General features: G+C 55.0%; 1 protein-coding gene and 1 pseudogene across 2 annotated transcripts; both read right to left on the bottom strand.

Annotated features, from left to right (window-relative positions):
* Positions 1–1540: 1540 nt before the first annotated feature.
* LOC111163045 (glutathione S-transferase theta-4) lies at positions 1541–10015 on the bottom strand. The gene is made up of 5 exons (XM_022551454.2): positions 9889–10015; positions 8725–8812; positions 4594–4744; positions 3756–3932; positions 1541–2642 (listed from the first exon to the last, which is right to left on the bottom strand). Exons 1-5 carry the CDS (start codon positions 9998–10000, stop codon positions 2445–2447), a joined length of 726 nt encoding a protein of 241 aa, XP_022407162.1. The 5' UTR covers positions 10001–10015; the 3' UTR covers positions 1541–2444.
* Positions 10016–10020: 5 nt separating this feature from the next.
* LOC111162932 (glutathione S-transferase theta-1-like) lies at positions 10021–12061 on the bottom strand (annotated as a pseudogene). The gene is made up of 4 exons (XR_016387442.1): positions 11950–12061; positions 11779–11893; positions 11087–11268; positions 10021–11004 (listed from the first exon to the last, which is right to left on the bottom strand). The product of XR_016387442.1 is annotated as a glutathione S-transferase theta-1-like (transcript).
* Between the last annotated feature and the right edge of the window lie 454 nt (positions 12062–12515).

Here is a 12515-nt window from a genome sequence, read left to right on the forward strand (position 1 = left end):
GTTCGCAGCGTCCCTCCTCCTTTCCTCATGCCTCCCCCACTTTTTACTCCGCTTCAGCTGAGCCCCGTGGTCCATTCCATGGGACCAAGCAGAGTTTGAGGATCCCCGAATCTTGTATCTCCCTGGTGGCTCACCTATTCAGCGCTGGCCCCAGGACGGGGGTGACTCGGAGAGGGGTCCCCCTAATTGGTGTTCGGCCTCCTCGTCCCTCACTGACTTCTCGGTCCCCCAGACCCGGGCCTGGCCCACCTTTGCGCAGGTCCACGGAGCGCAGCTCGAAGGGGATGCCGTTCTTCTCAGCGAAGATGTAGACGGCGCGGCAGGGTTGGGACAGCAGGTCCAGGTAGAGCTCCAGGCCCATGGCGGGGACGGACCAGCCTCGCAAAGCACGGGATACGGAACACAGCAAGCCCAGCGCTGGGTCTGACGAGCAGCAGCGCGGCCCGCCCCCCCCCACCCTGGTAGCTCCCCATTGGCGCTCTGGCCTCGCACTTGGGTGCAATCGCGGAAGCCCGGCGAGTCTGCGGGCTGGGCGGGGGCTCCGGATGGTCCCCCTGGGGGAGGCGGGTTGGGGGGCTCAGAGGGCCCCCAGGCCCAAGCTCATCTCACTGAGCATAACGTCTTCAAGGCTCATCCTAGTTGTAGTGTGTGTCAGAACTTCCTGTTTTACGCATGAGAAAATTGAGGCCCACAGTGGATTACAGGTCCAGAAAGTCTGACTCCAGCATCTACGCTCTTGGCCACAAGCTGCAGAGATCCTGGCGCCAGCAAGAGGCAAAGCCTCAGGGCTTACGGTCAGCGTGGTGGGCTAACTCACTTCGCCCCGGCGCGCCCTGGACTCTGACAGCAGGTCTTCCTGCTCCTGCCAGCCCAGTACCTCAATCTCGTTCCCTGGGTTTGCTTCTTCCCTCCTCTGGGCCTCTGTTTCCCCACCTTTAAAATGATGGAGCAATCCCACTGAAAGATCCAGCAATCCCACTTCTGCATATATCCAAAGAAAATGAAAACAGGATCCGGAAGAGATATCTGTAATCCCATGTTCTTTGCAGCATTATTCACAATAGCCAAGATATGGAAACAACCTAAGCGTCTGTTAAGGGGTGAATGGATAAAGAAAAATTGGAGAATATACACTGACACGTACAGAGGAATCTTTCATCTAGCCTTTAAAAAGAAGGAAATCTTGTCATTTGCAACAACATGGATGAACCTGGAGGTCATTATGCTAAGTGAAATAAGACAGGCCCAGAAAGACAAATACTGCCTGATCTCACTTATGCTGTGTGGAATCTAAAAAAAGTGGAACTCTAATAAGCAGAGAGTAGATGGTGGTTACCAGGGGCTGGAGGGCGAGGGGGGAAATGGCAACATATTGGTCAAAGGGTATAAAGTTTTGAATACCCCAGATAAATAAGTTATGGAGATCTAATGCACAGCATGGTGACTATAGTTAACAGCACTGCATGGTATACCTGAAATTTGCTGAGTAGTTCTTAATTATTCTCAGCAACAACAAAAAATGGTAACTGTCTGCTGAAAGGAAAAAAAAAAAGGCACAACCTGAGTGTTGTGAGTGAAGTTTGATCCAGGGTCTTGCTGAAAACTACAGCACAAGAGACAGCCTTTTCAAAAATCCAGTTTTTGTTTCATTGATCTTCTCTACTGTTTTTCTCTTCTCTATTTCATTCATCTCCACTGGAATCTTTATTATTTCTTTTCTTCTGATGGTTGTGATTTGAGATCTGTATGCCTTTACAGCTATAAATTTGCTTCACAGCCCTGCTTCTGCCGCATCCCATAAGTTTGGGTGTGTTGTGTTTTTGTTTTCATTTGTTCAAAGTACTTTCTAATTTCCCTTGTGATTTCTTCTTTGATCCACTGGTTGTTTAAAAATGGATTGTTTAATTTCCAGATATTTCATCTTCTAGTTTTCCTTCTGTTGTTCATTTCTCATTTCATTCCACTGTGTTCAGAAACACACTATGATTTCAATCTGTTTAAATTTCTTGGGATTTATTTTATGGCTTCAAAAAGGGTCTAACCTGGAGAATACTACATGTGCCCTTGAGAAGAACGTGTATTCTGTGTTGTGGGTGCAGTGCTATGTGTAGTTGGCAGGCCGATTGGTTTAGGGTGTTGCTCAATCATCCATTTCCTTGGGGATCTTTGGTCTCACTATTTTATCCATTAGTGAAAGTAGAGCACTGAAGTCTCAACTCTTATTATTGACAGTTTAATCATGTTTAACCTTTAATTTTCAAATTCTTTTTGGAAGCTGGGGGGACTCATGACCGCCCCCCAGACCCACCACATCAGATGTGTGTCCCAGGCTCAGCAACCGTGGCGGTTGTTCCAGTTCACTGAAAAACAGTGATTTTCAGCGTCTCCCCTAAGGTAGGAGGCGCCGGGGGCTGAGCTGGCCAGGCCCGCAGGCTGGGCTGCTTCTACGTGAACTTCTGCAGCAAATCGCAGATCCTCTCCTTGACCATCGGATCCAGCGTGGAGCAGTCCCACTCCGCCAACTTCACCAGCCGGTCGTGGGCCTCCCAGAAGAGGTCGGAGCCGATGGCCAGCTCCACCCTCATGCGCCATTCGGCCAGCTTGGAGCTGTTGAGGAAGACGTTATGGTTGCCCGCCATGGGCTGTGGAGAGACAGAGAGGAAGGCATGGTCAGCCTGTGGACCAGCCCCACCTGCGTCCCTCCTACAGCTGCAGGGCTCTCCCCATCTGTCCCTGTGGACAGTGAGCTGGCTAACCCCTGAGGCCTGGTCAGGGGTCGCAGGCCATGTAACACATGTGGGTGGGGATGGAAGATCCCTGGGGGCTCTCAGTCGCTGGTCTTGCTCCAAGGCTCCTGAATCCCTCTCTAAGGGACCCCTGGCCCAGGGGTTCCCACTTCTCCAGCGTGAAACCTCCCAGGGGTCCTGCCCTCTTCCAGGGAAACCCCTTGTCCCCAGATGAGGGTGGGAGGAATTCAGTTATTTTTCCCCCCTGTTGAACCTCCCTCTGTGATCAAGCACAGGGGCGGGGACGAGAAAGCCATCAGGCAGCCTAAGAAACATGCACACAAGATGTTTGGGGGGTTGTGAATGAAATTTAAGGGGTGGGGGGTGAAACTGAGGGGACTGCACCACCTGGGACAGAAAGATTGGAATGTTTTTTTCCCGGTGCTGGTCCACACTGCACACTGACCAGGGCCACTTTGCATACTGGCCAGGGTCTCAACAGCATCCTGCACACCAGCTAGGTCAGAACTGGTCACCCTCCCCTGCACATAGAAACCACATAAATGCCGCCCCACACCCACGTGTGTCCCCCCATGCACAGCGGATGCCCCTCAGACCCAGAGCCAGGGAGCTGCTCTGTACAGCTATCTGTCTGGAGCTCTGGAAAAGAGGCACTTTGGCTGGAAGGACACTTTGGAAGCCTCTGGACAATTTCCGGAGAGTCCAGCGGGAGGAGGAGGCATCCAGGATCCTGGCCGACTGACCAAGAAACACTGTGTTCTTCTCCTTGTCCCACGCTGGCCCTCCAGCTCCTGCCCCCACAGAGGACTCTTGGTGAAGCATGAATGACCACGATCCTCCCCGATTCAAAACCTGTGTTTCCTGTGGCCCCCGGGTCAAGGCCAGACACCCAGGTGTGGCTCCCACAGTCCCCATATCTCCCCGTTCACCAGCCTTTCTGAAAGTTATGGTCACAGAGGAGTCCCTCCTCTGTCCAGGCTCCATCCCCCCATCCCCCCCACCGCACACCTGCATCATCTCCACCAGGGCTACCAAGTCGGCCAGGGAGATGTTGTCCCCGGTGATGAACATCTTCTCCTGCAGAAACTTTTCCTCAAAGAGCTTCAAGTTGTTCTTCACCTCTGCCAGCACCTGCTCTGTCTTCTCAGCTGGAACTTCCTCACCCGTGATCATCGGGATCAGCAGCTGGCCAGGGGAGGGGAGGGGAGGGAGAGGAGGCCGTATCTGACCCTCCAGGTCTCAGTACCCTTTTCTGCTAGAGAGGTGGTGGACAGTACCAAGGATGTAAAGTGGTGTCACCTCTTTTAGCAGTTCTGGTTGGTGGAAGTTGCCTGGGGCCCTTGTTCAGAAGGATTTGAGGTCCCAGCAGGAAAGAATCCTATGATTGATTACTGATATCTGTCACAGGCATAGGATAAGAAGTAGGGACACGTGTACTGGTTATTTGTCATCTTCAAATTTGGTAGCCTTTATGGGCCCTTTGACTCTGGGGTGTTTTTTTTTGCGGGGGGGGAGTGTTTTGCTGCATGGCTTGCGGGATCTTAGTTCCCTGACCAGGGATTTAACCTGGGCCACAGCAGTGACAGTTCCAAGTCCTAACCTCTGGACCACCAGGGAATTCCCAACTGTGATATTTTCTAGTTTGGAATGAAATGTCTTGAATCCTATCCCGTCTTCAGTGATACCAGCCCCTCCTGGGCACCCCTCACCTTGTCTTTATAAGGCTTTCCTACTCAGTGGTTCACACTCCCCACAGCTCTGTAAGGCAGGCAGGAAAGGGAGCTGTGGAAATGAGGCTCAGGGAGGGAGGGAGACTTGCTTGAGCCCCCGCTGTGGCCCTGCTCACCTTGATCCAGAGTATCTTGTTCATGGGCAGCTGAAGGGCTGTGTGCTGCCAGGCCATGAACTCGTCCACGCGGGCGCGCGTGTGCAGGTCTGGCGGGTACCAGTGCGAGGGCGCACTGTACTTGCGGCACAGGTAGAAAAGGATGGCCACACTGCAGAGAGGACAGTCAGGGCGCTCCTCTGGCCTCCCCAACCCTCTACACGAACCATCCAGCGGGGCTGGGCCCAATGTGGGCCCTCCAGCCACAGGTGGGCTCTAGGCACTGACATCCCACCTGGAGGAGGATGAGCCCCGAGGGCCCCGGGAAAGGCAGTCAGTCCGCCCCCATCAGCGAGGGCAGGGAGGGGCCCTGTGGGGCAGGTGGGAGTTGGTGGATGGCATCAGGAAGGGCAGTCCAGACAGGGCACAACACGTAGGGAAACACAGGGTAAGGGGGGCGCGGGAAATCTGGAGAAAGCAGAACCCATGAGTGACGGGGAGAGGGTGCAGGCTGGGTGGGGAGAGGTCAGGGACAGCCAGAGATGGCCTGCACTGCTCTGTCCATGCCCACTGCCCACCGCCCCCACCGCCACACCTTCCGTGTCTCTTGATCCTGCACCTAGAGGTTACGGTCCTCAACGCTTATTCCCTGCCTTCAGCCCTCCCGGCTCCCACACTGGGAGCTCGGATACCAAGCGGGGACCACACACACCAGCACGTTCTCTGACAGCCCCTGCCCCCAGGGTGAACCAGAGCTTACTGTGACCGGAGGAGCCTCACCTCCCGGCGGACAGGCGCCCAGCCCACATCACAGTCCCTGGGATGACCCTGGAATGGGCATCTGGCCTTTTGTCTGGCCAGCACCCTTTCCCCCACTTTTCCCGCAGGGACCCGCTCCACCAACAGTGATCCTGGCCCAGGTGACTGGCAGTCATGGGTCCCAGTGCCCTGGCCAGTGAGAGGCCCACAAGTAAGCAGGTGACTCGACTGGGCCCATCCCTGTCCTTCCTGAGAACTTCAGGTCACCCACGAAGGAGGGGTTGCTCGTTTTGCGAGGACCAGGTGCTTCAAAGATGAGGCTACAGAGCTGTTGCTGGTGGTGGGAATAGGAGAAAATGCTGAGAGAAGCTGGCAGGTGGGCTGGTGGGGAAAAGCATCAGCACCACCATAGCCAGGCCCAGATTCCCCTGGCTTGTCACATCCCCCAATAAACTCAAACTAGTTGAGCGGAGTTTCTGCCTTGCGTGGCTGGTGTCCTTAGCCCCTCACTCAGTGCCCTAATAGACACCTGTGGGCAGAGGGGCCAGGAGGCTGGAGGGATGGGGGAAGGGTGGGCCTTTGGAGAAGGTCTAAGGGGGATGGTAGTGGATTCACAGCTGTTCTAAGGCCCAGGACTGGGAGGTGGGAGGGAAGGACCAGAAGGGTGAGAAGGTGGCATAATAAGAAGGCCAAGGGCAGAGGTGGGGGCCCTGCTCTGGAGAGAAAACCAAGGGTGTGGCTGGATAATCACTTGGTAAAGATATTAGGCAGGTGACTTGTGAATCTAAGGGACCATTTCAGCAGAAACACTGACAGCTTGTACTGAAGGAGACAGATGGGATGAAATGAACGAAGGCTGTCAGACACCTCTGTGAAATGGGCAGATGGGACTATTCAACCTTCAAGAGGAAAGAATAACCCAGAGGGAGGCTCAGGGGCCAGTAGGGCTGTCCTGCCACCACAGGCCTGGGGTACTGGTTCTAAAAGGTGGGGCCAACACCCTGATAGGCTCAGAGGACAGAGTATGGAGCTAAAGAGGATCATTTTGTTAAGAGAGAAACGAAAGGCCCAAAACGGGGTCACTTGTGCTAAGCCCCACATCAGCAAACCGAGACTCAGTACCTTAACCTAACTGCAGTTTCAGCCTCTCCCAGGAATGTGACCTTGAACCAGTTAATCTGGAATTACCTGGCCAGCACTAGTGAGGTCATCTGCCTGATAGACCCCTGGCTTCCCCCAAAGAAAGGTGATCTTGACTAAAACAATCCACTCTTTGCTAGAAACTTCCTTTCCCTGCCTCCTTCTGCCTATATCAAGCCTTTCATTTTGTACAGCTCATCAGAGCTCCTTTCCAGGTGGGATGCTGCTCCGTTCATGAATTGTTGAATCTTTAATTTTACGCAGTTGAATTTTGATTTTTAACAATGCTCAAGCCCTAAAACCGAATGCAATTTGTGCTGCCAGGTTTCAGACTTGCCGGGGATGCACGAGCCTTTTATTCCTTCCTATCCTCTGTTTTGGAATGGTAATGTCTAGCCTATGCCTGTCCCCCCACCGTATTTTGGAAACAGGATAACTTGTTGTCTGGTTTCACAGGTTCATAGATGAAAGGGAATTTTGCCCCAGCATGAATCAAACCCTGAATCGCACCCATACCTGACTTGGATGATTTAGAGGATGGCATTTTGGACTTAAAGGTGATGCTGGGATGATTATGACTTTTGGAGATGCTGGGATGAGGTGAATGTATTTCACACATGAGCAGGACATGAATTTGGGGGGGGGCCAGGGAGCAGACGGTTATGAGTTGAATTGTGTCTCCCAAAAAAGACATGTTGAAGTCTTAATACCCAGTACCTTAAAATGTGACCTTATTTGGAAAGAAGGTCTTTACAGAGGTCATCAAGTTAAAATGAGGTCATTGGAGTAGATGCTAATCCAAAATGACTGGTGTCGGGACTCCCCTGGTGGCGCAGTGGTTAAGAATCCGCCTGCCAATGCCGGGGACATGGGTTCGATCCCTGGTGCGGGAAGATCCCACATGCCTCGGAGCAACTGAACCCGTGCGCTACAACTACTAAGTCTGTGCTCTAGAAACTGCGAGCCACAACTACTGAGCCCATGTGCTGCAACTACTGAAGCCTGTGCACCTAGAGCCCATGCTCCACAACAAGAGAAGCCACCGCAATGAGAAGCCCATGCACCGCAACAAAGAGTAGCCCCCACTCAGCGCAACTAGAGAAAGCCCACATGCAGCAACAAAGATCCAATGCAGCTAAAAAAATTTAAAAAAAAGACTGGTGTCCTTATAAAAAGGGGATATTTGGATACAGAGACATGCACAGAGGGAAAGCGATGTGAATAGACACAGGGAGAAGATGGCCATCTTCCAGACAAGGAACACCCTAGGCTACCAGAACCTAGGAGAGACCTGGGACAAATCCTTCCTGGCCCCTTAATGGCGAGCATGGCCCTACCAACACCTTGATTTCGGACTTCTACCCCAGAGCCATGAGACAATACATTTCTGTTGTTCTAAGCCAGCCAGTCGGTGGTGCCCTCTGACAGCAGTCCTAGAAATGTACCTAGCCCTGGGCCACCCAGACTTCCATGGTCCACTTGGGAGATATACTTTATGAGACCACCTGTGAAGCAGGCTGAGGAACAATGAACCCTGAATCTTACCAAACCTTGAGATCCGACTACCAGTTTACAGGAAATGAAGGGACAGAAAGCCATGTTACACGGCACCATGAGGATGCAGTCAGCAAAATTTAGACCATTGGAAATTCCACAGGACAAAGGAGGTGGTTTCTTCAACCATGGCAAAAAATGCAAAGGTCCAAGGTCCAAGGTGGGGCGTGGAGGGGGCTGGAGATGAAAAGAGACTGAAGAGGTGGATCAATCAGTTGCACTCTTTGCAGCTTATTTGGACCCTGATTCCAAGGCACGAACTGCAAAGAAAATATGTCTGAGATATTCAGAGACTGTCAAATACGAACAGGATATATGATGAAATACAGGAATTATTGTTAATTTTATTAGGTGTCATCATGGTATTGTGGTGATGCTTTTTTTTTTAAAGACACTTTATCTCTTAGAAGGTCATTCCTAAACATTTACAGGTGAAGGAATGGAGTGGCCAGGAGGCAGGGGAACAGAGTGGAGTATAGATGATGCAAAATGGGCCCCTGGGTGGACCACTGTTGGAACTACGGGGTGGGTACGTGGGTCCGTTATACTCCTTCTTATTTACTATTTACTCTACTTAAGTGTATGTGTGAACTTTTCCAGAGTAAAAAAAAAAAAATCAATAGGCACCAGCAGAAGGGCTGCCACTGACTCTCCCAGGAAGAGCAGACACATGGTGGGAGAGCCAGGGAAGACCGTTACCTTTCAGATAAGACAAATTTTCCATCTTTGAGACTGGGCAGCTTCCTCAGGGGGTTGATCTCAATGTACTCCTTGCTGTGGTGGTGACCTGAGAGGTGCAGGAAGGTCTGAGGCTGCTGGGACCCCAGGGAAGAGAGACCCAGGCCTCCCAGAGGCAGAAATGCCTTTCTCTCCATTTTCGCAAGAAGGGAAACTGAGTCCCAGAGGAAAACCATGGCTCACCCCAGGTAAGGGGGCAAATCAGCGGCCCAACAGGGACCAGGTCAGGACGCCTGCCCCCATCCCAGGCTCCGTGACCAGGACAACCTTTATGGCTCACAGAAGCTGGAGGCCTCCAGCCCTCACCCCCAACTCTGGGCCTAAAGCCACAGCCTGTGAATCAACAGAAGCCCTAGGGGCCTGGATCCCACCCCTAGACCCCCTGCCCCTCTAAGGGGAGCAGGGCAGGTGCCAGCACAGGAGCCCCAGGCCCAGCACACAGATGGAATCCAAAAGGGAGCCTCCCATAGGCACTCAATCCAAGTGATCCGAACAGAGAACCCTATGTGTGTGTGGGGGGGGGCTCGGGGGGGGTTTTAACTCCTCCTTGGTCAGCTGCCTCCACTGAAAACACTTCAGGGGGCTCTACTTCCACCCCGATAATGTCCAGGGCTCCCGGGTCTCCTCCTCTGTGTTCTGGAGGCTCCAGCCTCTGCAAGCTGAGGTTTTAGAGCTGCTTGGAGTGGTGAGGGAGAGTGCGGCCACGGACCTCACCCAGGCTTGGGGGGTCACCCTGAGCAGGTCTGAACACTTGGAGCGGGGGAACGGGTGTGGATTGAAGTAAATGAGGAATAACCGTGCGCCTCTGCGACCTCTGCCAAACTAATTGGCAGGTGCTGCAGCTGACGAGGTGCTGGGCACCCTCGAGAAGAAGGTGGGGCGCTAGGTGGGGGTCCCTCCGCCCCTCTTCCTCCCACTTCCCCCCAGAAGAGCCTGTTCACAGTGGGGCAGAGTCCGTGGGGACCCGCAAAGGCAGGCGGGGCAGGAGCACCACCACCAATTCCCTTGGGAAGCTTTTCTTCCCCTGTGGACTTTGTGGGGGTCTCCTCTGTCTCTGTCTCCGCTTCTCAGAAATACCCCAACCTTGTGTCCTGCCTTCCCACCCGGGCAGCTGCGGATGCCAACCTTTCAGCAGATCCACAAACTGGAAGTCGAAAGGGATGCCGTTCTTCCGGGCAAAGATGTAGACAGCGCGGCACGACGCAGACAGCAGGTCCAGGTAGAGCTCCAGGCCCATGCTGGGCCCCCACTGCGGCCGGCAGACACCCAGCCTCAGCCAAAATGTAGCCTGCGCCCTGGCCCTGTGCCCACCAGCCCAGGCCCAGGCCCCCGCGTTCTGGAACCTCTTGTTCACTTGGTGTTTTCATGAGGCCGAGAAGCCTGGAATTCTCACAGCAGCAAAGATTCTGAGGAAACCCAGGAACAGGCTGGGGAGAGGCCTGTGGCTTGGGGCCAAGGGGTCAGGGGTGGCTGTGACCTTGCCCTTCCCCTCCCTGGGGGTGTCCGTTTGTACTCCTGGCCCGGGTCTGAGAAGGGCTTCCACGTGGGCGCTCCCAGGGCCAGTCCTTCATGGCAGAACGTAATCGAAGGGGCGTTGCAGGGTCCAGAGTGAGGATGGGATGAGAACTAACCCAGGAGGGTTCCAGAAGCAGGGAGCGGGGATATCCACAGGTCAATCTAGCCTGAACTGTGGCTAGAAACAGGTGGGGAGAAAGAAACAGGAGCCCAGGGGGCCGTCAGGGCATTGGGGTGACGCCACAGGGGACTCAAGGGGCCACGCAGAGGAGCCCAGAAACCTCCAGCCTGGGTTGGGACCGGCTGTGGCCAGGCCGAGCACCTGGACTCAGCACCTGGCGGCAGAGGAAGGTCACTGTGGGGGCCTGAGTGCTGCTCACTCTGAGCTACGTGACTTCAGGAGATCCCCTGACCATTTGGAAATGGGGAGAGCCCACTTCCCGGGACAGAAAGAGGCTGGACATGAGTTGGGGGCACACAGAGTGTTTACTGCAGATGGCAGAGCGCAGGGGCGCGGCAGACCTTCAGCGGAGCCGCTCCTTCACCCTCTGCACAAGCTTCTGGGCCAGCTGGGGGTCCCACTGGGCCTCTTGGGGGGTCCCGAGGCTGAAGCACTCACCTGTGGGCCTCCTGGACGAGCTCAAGGCCCAGGGTGGCCTCCACACAGGCTCGCCACACAGCAAGCCAGGGCCAGTCTTGGAAGAGGTCGCAGCCGACGGCAGTGGGCTGGGGAGACAGGGCAGCTGGGGCCTGGGCTCAGCCTGCGCCCAGAGCAGCCCCAGAGGACAAGTGGGCAGGAGAACCTCACCTGCATCAGCTCTGTGAATGCCATCAGATCCGCCCGGGAGACCTGCTCAGTGGCCAGGAAGGGCCTGGCCGCCAGGACCTCCTGATCCAGGTGCTGCAAAGCGGGCGTCAGCTTCCCCAACGGCTGCTGCAGCTGCACAGCATCCACAGGCTGCCCGGAGACGTGGGGCAGGAGAGACTGGGCTGGGAAGAGAGGCGACAGCTTATCTTGGGGCCCTCCAAGCCTCCTCAACCTCCTCTTCACCCTCCCTCAGCAGCCATTTATCAGCGATGCCCTCTGGGGCTCTGCGTTCAGAATGATTCTGAGGTTTCATTCAGGCTCAGGGGAAAGACAGCTGTGATAGATTAGTGATGGGCAAAAAGTGAGGACAGGGGACGGGCATTCAGAGCCCAGTGCAGCCCCAGGGCTGCCCAGCTCCTGTGACTCTGAAAGGACATGTTCAGACATCTGGGGAGGGGCTCCCCTCAAGCCTGGGTCTTCCCCGGTGGCCTACACCCCCTTCCACTCTGAAGCTCCCAGCTTTAGCCCCAAAGCAGCCCCCTGGTCCAGCTCCCAGCCCTCTGAGCTGGATTCGCTGAAAGGAGGAAGGGGCCCAGCAGTCTGGAAAGATCTTCAAGCCAGGGGCTACCAGCTTTCTGTCTGCCTCCTTCTGCCTCCCCCCAGCAATGAGCCCCAGACCCAGGGCACCTTACCTCTCGGCCACCAGAAAGTTCCCATCCCTGAGGGCAGGCACCTTCTCCAGGGGGTTCACCTTCAGGAATTCGGGTTTCAGGTGCTCCCCTTGGGGGCAGAGAGCAGAGGAGGCTCAGCGCAGGGTCTGGCCCCTAGGCGCCCCTCCGTGGAGCCCACCTAGCTCTGCTCACCCTGTGCCAGCTCCACAGGGTGCATCTCAAAGGGGATGCTGTTCTTCCTGGTGAAAATGTAGATGGCACGGCAGGGGGGTGAGTACAGGTCCAGAAAGAGCTCAAGCACCATCCCTGTGCTTCCCGTCGGCCCTCTACTCAGGCCTCCAAAATGGGGTCCATGGTCTGATCCATGCCCCTCCCTGAAGCCTACTCCCTCCACAACTGGCTGGGCGCCCAGCCAAGCCATCACACCTTGTGGCCTCTGCCCCTGTGAGGGGCCGGTCACTGGTTTTTCAAAAGCAGGGTCCCCAGCCTGGTCCTCCTCCGCCTTCATGGGGCGGTGCAAGCTGATGGACACTCCCACCCCTGCTCTCTTCAGCTGGGGGGGCCACATCCCCACCCCCACCCCCACCCCCGCTTCCCTTCAGTCTAGACAGCTTTCACTGTTCTTCAAGTCCGCTGCGACACACATGTCAGGTTCTTAAGGATTTCTGTCTTCCCTCCCACCATGCCTGTGCCACGCACACCCCACACACACAACCCCACACACTCACAGAGTCATGCACACACACACACACACACAC

This window comes from Delphinapterus leucas, chromosome 14, assembly GCF_059928025.1.
Source record: "Delphinapterus leucas isolate spDelLeu-1000000601 "Yukka" chromosome 14, BTC_Dleu_Yukka2, whole genome shotgun sequence".
NCBI lineage: Eukaryota > Metazoa > Chordata > Mammalia > Artiodactyla > Monodontidae > Delphinapterus > Delphinapterus leucas.